Raw genomic sequence first — 11131 nt, forward strand, 5'->3', positions numbered from 1 at the left:
CTCACACTGTGCGAGTATATAGGGCTACCTATGGAGAGGAGAGAGAGAGATGAGATAGCAACTGTATCTGATATAATTAGTAATTATGTGTTGTGATCTCAAGGGGTAAAATAGTAGTCTTGAGTTATTAATAAATAGTTTTTCGAAAATTGTATGGTATAAGATGAGAAAAAATATTGAATTAGTATACTAAAATAAGGTAAAATGTCTAGTTATTACATCATGGTCCTATTCCACAAGCGAACGAGGCTTAAAGATTATCAAATGGCTTAGAGCATCTCCAACCGATGCAACCCGTTGCACTCCAACGCAGTGAGCTCCATATTTATTAAAATTATATATATATATATATATATATTATCTATTTTAAATTACTAAATATGTCCTCTTAGTGTTTTTATTTTTTAATAAAAATTTATGGTTGAAAAACTCTTATCGAGATCTTTAAAATAAGACTAATATCCAATAGTTTTAGAAGTAATTTTAAATTACTAATTTTTTAATTAAACACATCAAAATTATAATACATGAAATAAACATCGAAATAAGAATTATATGTCATTAACTAAAAATATTAAAATTACATTACACAAAATAAGTAGAAATTAACATTTAATAGTAAAAATAATAGATATTTAATGTAATTTTTATTTGATGTATTTCATGTTTGATGTATTTCATATAAGATGTATTTTGATATTTAATATTTACATTGGAAAATAATTTTAAGTTATTATATTTTAGAACACATTGATTTTAAATAATAAAATAGTTATTTTATAAATAATAAATTTAAAAATAATTTAATATTAGACTCATTTTAAAGGTGTTGATGAGAACTTTCTAATGCTACTATTTTTGTTAAAAATTAATTATGTACTCAATTTAATCAATTAAATTAGTTAATAAAGAATATTGATAAAATGAATAGTATTGAATGCAATTTTGGCAAATTTGAAAATTTAAAAAACTTTAAAAAAATACAGCCTTGGTGGCGCTCAAAGTTTCAAATTTGGAACCTGGTTGAAGTTACTTTTAACGACTATCACCCAAATTTCCCTATTTTTGCCTTGGATCTAGCTCCGTAACTATCCTAACCTCGTTCTTCCTGAGAAAATTTTCCGTGAATATTAAATTTTGTTTGATCTTTGTCATGTCTTCCAAAAAGTATGTTGCAAATTTTGTTTGGTTGGTGTTCTTGCCTCTTCTCAAAAGCTAATTGTTTAGGTATCAAAGATCAGGCATGATTCATACTTTTGCCATACTGGATTGAAATTTTTTCCTGAGTTTACACCGAAGTGAAAGAAGTTCTGGGATTTGTCCCAAATGGACAACAAATTTCATCTGTTGAAAATTTGAAAAATTTATCAAAATTATCTTATTTTATTATCACTCACACCCACCTTATCTAGATATATATATATATATATTTTGTAAGAAAAATATGGTTGTACCCAACTACATTAAGAAGATTAGAATGTACAAAGGAGAAAAGAGGGCGAACGAAGAGTTACAATTGACAAAGAGCATAGAAGGCTTCAAAGTAAAAGGGTGTTCCCAAATCTCAACAAAATTAAATATTTTGTTGTTTCTCAAGAAGTTAGATAAATAGTTGTATAAGGATTAAGGATTTCATAAACTCGCTTCAAAGAAAATGTGGTTGCATCATAGCACATAGAAAATATGGTTGATATCTTTTATTTGATCCTTGTATTTTTACTTCTAATGTTCCAAATTTATTATGCTATTAGTTTTCTTAGAAAAACTTTCAAAATACCTCTTCCTATAATTATCAGTTAGATTTCTTTTGTATTAAAAAATTAACATAAGAGTGTCACTTAATCAAGCTTCGACTCTTTAGAGATCATTTTATTTTTATTTTGGAGAGAAAAAAAGTAAAGTTGAGAATAAAATAGTCATTCGATGTCTTTTATTAAAATCATCATGGAATTAGAGATTTCGTTAAAGAATAATTATATTTAGATTCTCATAACTATTCGGTCATATTAATTGTTTTTTTGTGATATATTAACCTCCTTTTTTAACTATGGAAGAAAACCTTAGAAATACATTTATTTAATTAACAATTAGCTTTTTTATTAAAAAAATAATATGTGAGTGCTACATGATCAATTTTGGCTATTTTAGAGACGATTTTACTCTTATTTAGAAAAAAGAAGCAACGGTAAAATAGCTATTTAATGCTTTCATTATATCGAGTATGTAAAAAATGAGCAGTATTTGAGGGGTTTTATTATAATTATCTCAAAAATAAAACACCCAGTCGAACGTTAGACAATTTTCCACTTTTCCTAATTTTTCCAAACGGCTCTCCTCCGTAATTTTGAATTTCCCGTCCATTTGAGTCGAGTCTAGCGCCTATAAATAAGTCCTCCGTTCTCTTCCTTAATTCATCTCTCTCTCCTCTCCTTTCTTTTTCGTCTCTTCCTCAATTCAAATTCCTCGCTCTCCGTCTCCGTGAGATCATCGTAAACCCTAGAATTCCAAGCAATTCTGATCTGTTCTGCGCTCTGAGGAGGAGGGGGTAAATCTCTTCCGCCTGTACATCTCAGAGATACGAACGATTCTGGTATTCCTCACCCTCTCTCTTTCTCTTAGTCTTAGTCTCAGTTGGTCTTTAGGTTTGAAATTGAAATTTATTCTACGTTTTCTCGTTATTTATCGTTTCTCCCTCTCTTGTGATTTGGGTCATGATGGATTTTCAACATTTTTAGAAATAATTCTTGATCATTATCTTGGGGATTCGTTCATTCCTCCTTGGATTTAGTTTCTGTTTTCGATTTAAATTTGGAATTTATTGTGTTCATTGTCCATTCTAATTTGTTTTTTTAGTCTGGCTCTCTATCTTGATATTTCCCCAATTCTTATTTCATTTCCATCTCACCTGCAAAGTCTGCACTCCAAGATTCTCCATCGAGGAGGATACCCTAATTCCTGAAGCCTTTCTGTGAGAGTCTTGCTATCATCGGTTATATTAGGGCCAAGATTGCTTTCCTCATGCTTTATAATTCATATTTTCTTGATTTGGATTTTAACAGTTTTGTATCATGCTTTTTTATCTCCTCCTTAATTTGACCTTAAAGTTAGTCAGATAATTGCCCCGAAATTTCTGTAACGTACAACTGCTATATCTGATGGTCTATATAAGGAATACTTTGTAGTACCATGCTCTAATTAAGGCAAACTAAGTATTTGATAATTCCCTGTGCTGCGTTCATTACCATTTGCTATAGTTTTAAGAAAATTAAAGCTCTAGTCCATAATGACTCCCTGCTTTCTGAATATCTCAGGTAAAAGAACTAAAAATCAGAACTTGTAAGTTATCGGCATGATTGGATTGGGCTTTCACTTTCAATTTGGATTTGTCTTGTTATACCATCTTTTATTTTTCTTAGTAACGAAAATATTGTGATGAAGGTTTTCACTTTTCAGTGACGATCAAAAGAAGTCAGGCTTTAGATGTTCTTTACTGAATCAGATGCGGAAGAGATGAAGGAAACATTCCGTCATTTCTGTACTAAATTACTCTAATGTTTTTTCTGTCTTTATAGTAGCACTTGTGTTGATCTGATCGTCCCTCTCTAGGCACGTTTTGTTGTGATGTATGATGAAATCTACCTGAGGATATTAAAACCTTATGAAGTTTTCCTCTGCAATGGGAAGGTACATTTCTTGCAATATTGCCTTTTTTTTGTTTCTATTGTATTATCATTCATCTGAACTAGTGGACAACCAACATCTTCTATGTTGGAAGCAAGGTTGATATTTAATAAATGATGATAGTTATCATGTTTCTTAGAAGGTGGCAAGATAGCAATATGCTCTTTGTTTCTCCCCTGTCTAAATATATCTTATGTCTTAAAAGTCATTAAAAGAGATCATTTTTCAGGCACAGAGACTTGTTCCTTCTAGCTAGTTTACTCTTCTATTTATGTTTTACAATTTTAAATTTGTTTATTGATTATTTTGGCTTATGTGAACTACTGTGAGGATTGTTTACTAGTTGCGAGTAAGGATTACTTACCTAATTGTGAGTTTAAAAGTTGAAACTGCAAGTATTATTTAGGGGTTCAAAATAGGAACTCCTATGAATGTAACAAATTACTTTAGATGTATATATTTCTTTGATCTCTTTAGTTCAAAATAGGAACTCCTATTAAGGAGTATGTATGGATAAGTTATTAGTTTGAGTCCAATGAGGTGTAGATTGATTTACGTTGTCAGATAGTGAGGAACATAATATTCAGGATATGTTAGGATGTTTATAGGTGTATGTTGATTTCGATACTTGCATTTTTGAATAGTGTAGTCTATTTCAACATCTTTATCCATGCTATTATTATGAAATATTTTTAGTATCTTTGTCTTTCATGATTACAACCATAGCATTGCATACAAATGTACGTATGTAGCATATGTAGTTACACGATTATTCGTGTATTAATTTTTGATATGAAAATGTTAAAAATGAGTGATATATCTCCCTATTTTCTCCTTCGAGGGTAAAACCTTCTTTTCTAAGATATGTTAATACTAGCATACAAATGTATATACCACATATGCAGTGACAGTAAAGGTACATATCAAAATGTTATAAATTATTATTTCAATTTCAACAAGTTTTATAGTAAACACTTTTTAAACCTTTTGGTTGGTGAAAAATGTGAACCTTAATTTCATTTTGGTGGAATGGTATGGTCCCACTCTAATGAGCTAATAAATTAAAGGGTGACAAAACATTAGCCGTCTTCTTAAGAAAGAGAATGGATATTATCTGCTAATGGGGCACCACAGTCTGATAACAAGGAATAATTTATGTAATTTTATTCACAAATAATTTCTATAATTTTATTCACTGTCTTTGAACCAACTGCATATAAGCTGGGATAGTTATTGGAATTATCTATTGCCTTTATTTCACCAACTTATAGTCTTAGACTCATCTTGTTCTACCATCTTTTATTTTTTTTTATCAGCAATAAAAAGGTATGCAGTATTCTAATGTACAAGTAGATGTTACAAATGTAAGCAACTAAGTACATATTTTCTTCTATAACTCATAACTGATGCATTTTGTTAGTGACAATCGGAAAAATTGTCACATATCAGCAGTCATTCACTGAATCAGATGTGGAAGGACTGCAGGTTCCAAGTTCGCTTCTGTACTAGGTTATTTCATAGTCTTTTGGTCTTCCAATCACACTAGTTGATCTGTTTGTCCCTACTAGGCACATATTACTGTGGCTGAGAATCTACCTGAAGATTATTTTTACCAAAGCCTTAAGAAGATTTTATCTGCAATGGGCAGGTAGATTTCCTTCCAATATCTCCTTTTGTTTGCTGTTAATATAATTTTTATAGGAAATTAAGAACTAGCAGCTTAAAATGATGTCATTTTGCAGTGTAAAGACCATGAGGTCCTGTTATCATCAGAACCCCCAAATGCACTGCTCCATTAACTTATAGATCTGCAAATCTGAGCATATCCAGACAAGGTAGGCTTTTGATGCAAATCTAGAATGGTATGCAATGTTTTGGAGAACAATTGACCCAAACAAGTAACTAAAGTAAAATATAGTAAGCAATAACTGATAAGAAGTTAATTGATTAAAAGGATTACTACTAGATGGAAGGAGAGAAAACCACTCAGATAAGACAGTAACTTCCTCAACTCTCAAATAGGTACGTTGATAGTAGGAAAGCCTAAAATATGGTGTAAGAAAAGACTTCAAAGTTTAGATTTACCAATAAATGGAATAGTAGTGCTTTTACTTTGAAAACCAAGTCCTTTTCTTCACGTCCGGGCACCCAAAGACTCTCTTTCACTACTGGAATCTTTTGGACAGCAACAATAACCAACGAAAAAATAGAGATTGAAGAAGAGAGGTTTAGAGAGGAAGTAGAAGAGATTAGAGAAGGATCTTAAGATAGAGTAGGAGAAAAGGAGAAAAAGAAAGAGAGAGAGAGAAGAAGAAGAAGACCACAGGGGAGAAAGTGAGAGATCTCAAATAAATCTTATTCCAACTTGTCCTTGTTTCTCATGCAATAACCCTTAAATAGGTTAACAACTTTAATTCTAACTGATTCTAATAGAAACTTATCTCCTAATAGGACTCTAATTGATCATCTTACCTAAATTGATTGATCCAATTTAGGTAATAAATCAATGTGGACATCCCCCACATATAAGCTTACCATAACTATCAATTGAGATTCTAATAGGAATTTATTTTCTAATAGGATCCTAATTGATTAAACCTTACCTAAATTGACTAACCCAATTTAGGTAATAACTCAATACGGACATCCCCCGCATATAGGCTATCATATCTATCAATTGACTAATTCAATTAATTATTTGAATTAAAAATCAACAATTAGACCAAAATTGGACTCGAGTAATTCTATTTTGGTCAAATTGAAGATGATGCCCACATCAATTCCCTATGGGTGGGAAAAATCTCGACTCCGACGAGATAGCCTCCATATATTTCTGGTATAGATCTTCGTAATTCATCTTCTTCGATCCAGCTAGTGTCAGAAATGGAGCGATCTCGCCATCGAACCAGATATCATCGATGTGTACCCCGTCGTGTTTTGGTCTCACGCACATCAAGTATATCATCAATCTGGTCAGTATCTGTTGATTGCTCAAAATGTAGTGAACTAACATCTGTTGGTTGCATTGGGCCTCCATGATATGTGAACAAATCAGCAACATTGAAGATCGGCGAAGTAGACATCTCAGGTGGAAGTTCTAACAAATAAGCATTACTTCCCAACTTCTGCAAAATACGAAAAGGGCCAAACTTTCTCCTGCTTAGCTTGTTGTGCATCCCAACTGGAAATCTTTCTTTTCTAAGGTACACCATCACAAAGTCACCTACGGCAAAATCTTTCTCCCTGCGGTGTTGGTTTGCTGCTTCCTTATATTTGTTTGTAGATAGTAGATACCTGCAGCTTTTCAAGAATCTCTTGGTGCACTTGGTGAATTCTTTGAACATAGGTTTCAGCATCAGCACTATTTCTTCCATTATATGGTATTGGGGTTCTATCAAGGTAGTGGGAAATAGGATGGCCATATATACTCTCAAATGGTGATTTTCCAGTGGATCTATTAATGGAACTATTGTAAGCAAATTCAGCTTGAGAAAGAACAAGATCCCATTGAGAGGGTTTCTCTCCAGCTAAACACCTTAATAGGTTACCCAATGATCGATTAACTACTTCAGTTTGACCATCTGTTTGAGGATGATATGCACTACTATATTGTAATTTAGTGCCCAGTTTAGACCATAAAGTTCAAAAATGACTCAAAAATTTTGTATCTCTATCTGAAGTAAATGATTTTGGAAAACCATGTAGACGAACTACTTCTTTGAAAAACAAATTTGCTATATGAGATGCATCAGATGATTTTTGACATGCAATGAAATGTGCTATTTTAGTGAATCTGTCAACAACTACAAGGACTGAATCAACTTTACGTGCAGTGCAAGGTAACCCTAGTATGAAATCCATGGTAATATCTTCCCAAGGCATAGTAGGAATAGGTAAAGGGGTGTATAATCCAGTGTTCTGTGTATGACCCTTAAAAGATTGACATATACGACAGTTTTTCACATACCTCTCAACATCACTACGCATCTTAGGCCAGAAATATCGCTCTTGTGCTAAAGAAAGGGTTTTATGCAAGGTTCCCAGTTTCGGCCGAAACGGGTGGGAACGGGTCGAATGGGACCCGGATCCGACCCGGGGGACATCAATAATTGATGTCCCTGCCTCTCTCCCTTTTCTCTCTCTCTTTCTCTCTTTTCCTCTCTTTCCTCTCTTTCTCTCTTTTCTTTCTTTCTCTCTTTCTCACGGATCTCTTACTCTCTTTCTCACCGGTGACTGAATAGTGAGTAGATCTCCATCTCTCCGGTGATCTCGACCTCCGGCGACGTTATCCGACGACCTCGATCTCCGGCGACCTTTGGTAAGTTTTTTTTTCAGTTTTTTTTTTTCCATTGTGCTGCACCTGCTGCAGGCAGCAGCACCTGCAGCAAGCATGCTGCTGCTGCTGCTGTGAGCTGCAGCAGAGACTTCTAGAGACTATATTTTATTTTAATTTTTATTTATGTTTTTTTAGTTGCAGAGCTAAAATATCAATGGCTCTAAAAGAGAAGTCATATGATACCGACATTGGGTGGCAACATTGCAGCACTATTGGGCAAGATAAAAGACGCGTTAAATGCAACTGGTGTGGAAAGGAAATGAGTGGTGGTGTCAGCCGTTTGAAAGAACATTTAGCTGGAAGACAAGGAAATGTAGCAGCTTGCACTCAAGTGTCTTTGGAAGTTAGAAAGCAGATGTTGGCTCATTTAATTGGCAAAAAAAAGGATAAACAATCTGCACAACAAAGAGAGTCAATGATTCGTGAAGAATTGATGCATAATCCCGTACACATTGATGATGATAGCAGTGAGAAAAGTGAGGAGGATGAGGAGGACAGACAGATGAGGAGGGCAATAAAAGAGAGCAGAAATATGCATAGAGAAGAGGAAGAGATGAGAAGAAGCACTGGTGGTAATTTTCAGAGATCTAGATCAGTTAATATACGAAGAGAGAGAGAATATGGGGGCAGTAGTTCTACCCATAGGACTCCTGGTATTACAGCAGAGTCTGAAAATATTGGACCAATGGATACATATCTTCAAAAAAAAACGGGGTCGTACATAGACTTCAATCAAGACAGCTCTCAAAGGAATTAAAAATGCAAAGAAACACATTGGTAAAGCTATCTCTAAATTTTTCTTCTACAACCATATTCCTTTCAATGTAGCTGATAGCCCTTACTATCACACTATGGTGGATGCTATACAATCAGTAGGGCCTGATGTTCCCCCTCCTAGTTCAAATGGCTACTAAATATCTTGACTCAGAGGTAGATGAACTTCATACTTATATTGAGACATTTAAACGGTATTGGGATGAATTTGGTTGTACACTGATGTGTGATGGGTGGAGTACACAAAACAGAAGAAATATAATTAATTTCTTAGTGTACTCTGGCATGGGGATAATATTTTGAAGTCTGTGGATGCTACTGCTCATTTCAAAAATGCAGATTATATTTGTCAGTTGATGGATGAGGTGGTACAAGAAATTGGTGAAAAAATAGTAGTCCAAGTGGTTACTGATAATGGGGCAAATTATAAAGCTGCTGGAAATTTACTGATGATTAAAAGACCTCATTTATATTGGACGCTATGTGCTGCACATTGTATTGATCTGATGTTAGAGGATATTGCAAAAGAGCCTGAAATTGACATGATCATATGTGAAGGTCTCTGTTAACAAATTTTATATATAACTATGGTTGGGTTCTTAATTTACTCAGGCAGATGACTGGTGGTAGGAAGATCATCAGACCCAGCGTCACTAAATTTGCCACTCACTAGCCTTGGAGAGTATCATGCGCTACAAGGATGATATTATGCGGATGTTTACATCACAGGAGTGGTCTATGAAAATTAAGAATATGAAACCTAAAAATAAATCTTTAGGTGAAACTTTGAAAAATATGGCTCTTGGAAATACATTTTGGGATAATATTACAATTGCCACCGCAGTATTTGAGCCTCTTGTCAAAGTATTAAGAATTGTAGATAGTGATGACAAGTCTGAGATGGGTTTCTTATATGAGGCAATGGACATAGCTAAAGAATAAATAAAAAAAATATGGGCCAAAGTTATAGGAAGTGCTGGAAGATGATTAATTCTAGATGGAACAAACAACTACATAGAGATATACACGCTGCTGGTAAGCATGCTTTTAAGTTTTAAGTTTTAATTTACTTTTATTTATGAATATTTAAAAATTTGAATGCTTACAATTTACAAATTTTAAATTTCTACAGGGTATTTTCTTAATCCAAGATTTCAATTCTCTAAAAATGTCAATAATGATAGTGAAGTCTTGTTGGGGGTTAGAAAAGTAATCAGCAAGCTTGAGCCCGATATTCATAAACAAATCCTGTGCGATAAAGAAGTGAGTTATGATTCAATTAAATAATTTTATTATTATTTGTTTCAAGTTTTAACTTTCAATATAATCAATAAGCTAATAATATATTTCTGATTTCAGATGGAGAGATATAGATTGAGAGCTGGGCAATTCAGTACTGCTAAAGTTGCTGCAGCTATATCTCATAACACTCCAGCTGAATGGTGGTCTATTTATGGATGGGAGGAGGCACCAAATTTGACGCAAATAGCAAAGAAGATTTTAAGTCAAACTGTGTCTTCATCACAGTGTGAAAGAAATTGGATTACTTTTTCCTTAATCCACACAAAAACACGCAACCGATTGACAATGGAAAGATTGGAGAAGTTAGTTTTTTGTCATTATAATATGAGATTGAGGGAGAGAAATTTAAGAAGAAAGGCAGAAAATGAACAACTGATTGATTTAAATCATGTTTTTGATGAAGAAGACCCCTTGATTCCATGGATCAGAGAAATGGAGGACAGGTTATTAGATGACAGAGATAACCCATGGTTAGATGAAATATTAGGAGAGACCACGACGAGGGCAGAGACTGGTACGAGTCATAGTCCTGATGATACATATGGTGGTAAGATTGTTCCATCTAAATTTGTTGAGGAAAGTCAAGGAGGCATAAGGAGTGAAGACAGAGAAACTGAGGATATATATACATATCAGCGACGTCGTCATGAGATGTATTTTGGTTCCTATGATTATGGTACATCGAGTATTTATTGTTTGGAGCCATTATAAGATCCATATGCTAGTTATTATCCTCAGTATCCTCAGTGTTTTCAAGCACAAGATTCAAATGCTGGTTATTATCCTCCTCAAACGCAAGTCACACAACAAGATCCAAATGCTGGTTATTATCCTCCTCAAACGCAAGTCACACAATAAGATCCATACAATATGACTAGTATGATGGAATCACTTTTTGGAGCATCAGGTCCCAGACATCAATATTTACAAACTTATGGTGATTATGATGATGAAGACTATAGAAATTTACGAGAACCAGCTCGGTATTCAACAAAGTTTTAAATTTTGAGTAAGTTAATATATTTTTTTAAGTTTTTA

The 11131-nt window shown here is 33.6% G+C and overlaps 1 protein-coding gene across 3 annotated transcripts; it reads left to right on the plus strand.

Annotated features, from left to right (window-relative positions):
- The first annotated feature begins 2361 nt into the window (after window positions 1-2361).
- LOC140773069 (uncharacterized) lies at window positions 2362-11095 on the plus strand. Of its 3 annotated transcripts, XM_073115421.1 has the most exons (7): window positions 2362-2590; window positions 3312-3336; window positions 3454-3535; window positions 3607-3684; window positions 5250-5329; window positions 9924-10054; window positions 10151-11095. In XM_073115421.1, the coding sequence occupies exons 4-7, from the start codon at window positions 3659-3661 to the stop codon at window positions 10802-10804; spliced, it is 891 nt and encodes a 296-aa protein (XP_072971522.1). In that variant the 5' UTR covers window positions 2362-2590; window positions 3312-3336; window positions 3454-3535; window positions 3607-3658; the 3' UTR covers window positions 10805-11095. The 3 variants fall into 3 exon arrangements, 2 of the variants coding, with proteins under 2 accessions (XP_072971522.1, XP_072971523.1); XR_012106404.1 differs by lacking the exons at window positions 2362-2590; window positions 9924-10054 and adding an exon at window positions 5424-5516 and having other exon boundaries at window positions 2776-3684; XM_073115422.1 differs by lacking the exons at window positions 2362-2590; window positions 3312-3336; window positions 3454-3535; window positions 3607-3684; window positions 5250-5329 and adding an exon at window positions 9509-9826.
- Window positions 11096-11131: the final 36 nt, after the last annotated feature.

The sequence above is a fragment of the Typha angustifolia genome, chromosome 13 (assembly GCF_048772165.1).
Source record: "Typha angustifolia cultivar Huaian chromosome 13, ASM4877216v1, whole genome shotgun sequence".
In the NCBI taxonomy this organism is placed as follows: domain Eukaryota; kingdom Viridiplantae; phylum Streptophyta; class Magnoliopsida; order Poales; family Typhaceae; genus Typha; species Typha angustifolia.

Excerpts from the sequence above, each read along its gene's own strand:
- LOC140773069 (XM_073115421.1), top strand. The coding sequence starts at position 3,659 with ATGAAGTTTTCCTCTGCAATGGGAAG. Across the intron at positions 3,685-5,249 it reads TTTTCCTCTGCAATGGGAAG|GCACATATTACTGTGGCTGA; the intron begins GTACATTTCTTG and ends TGTCCCTACTAG. Across the intron at positions 10,055-10,150 it reads AAATCCTGTGCGATAAAGAA|ATGGAGAGATATAGATTGAG; the intron begins GTGAGTTATGAT and ends TTCTGATTTCAG.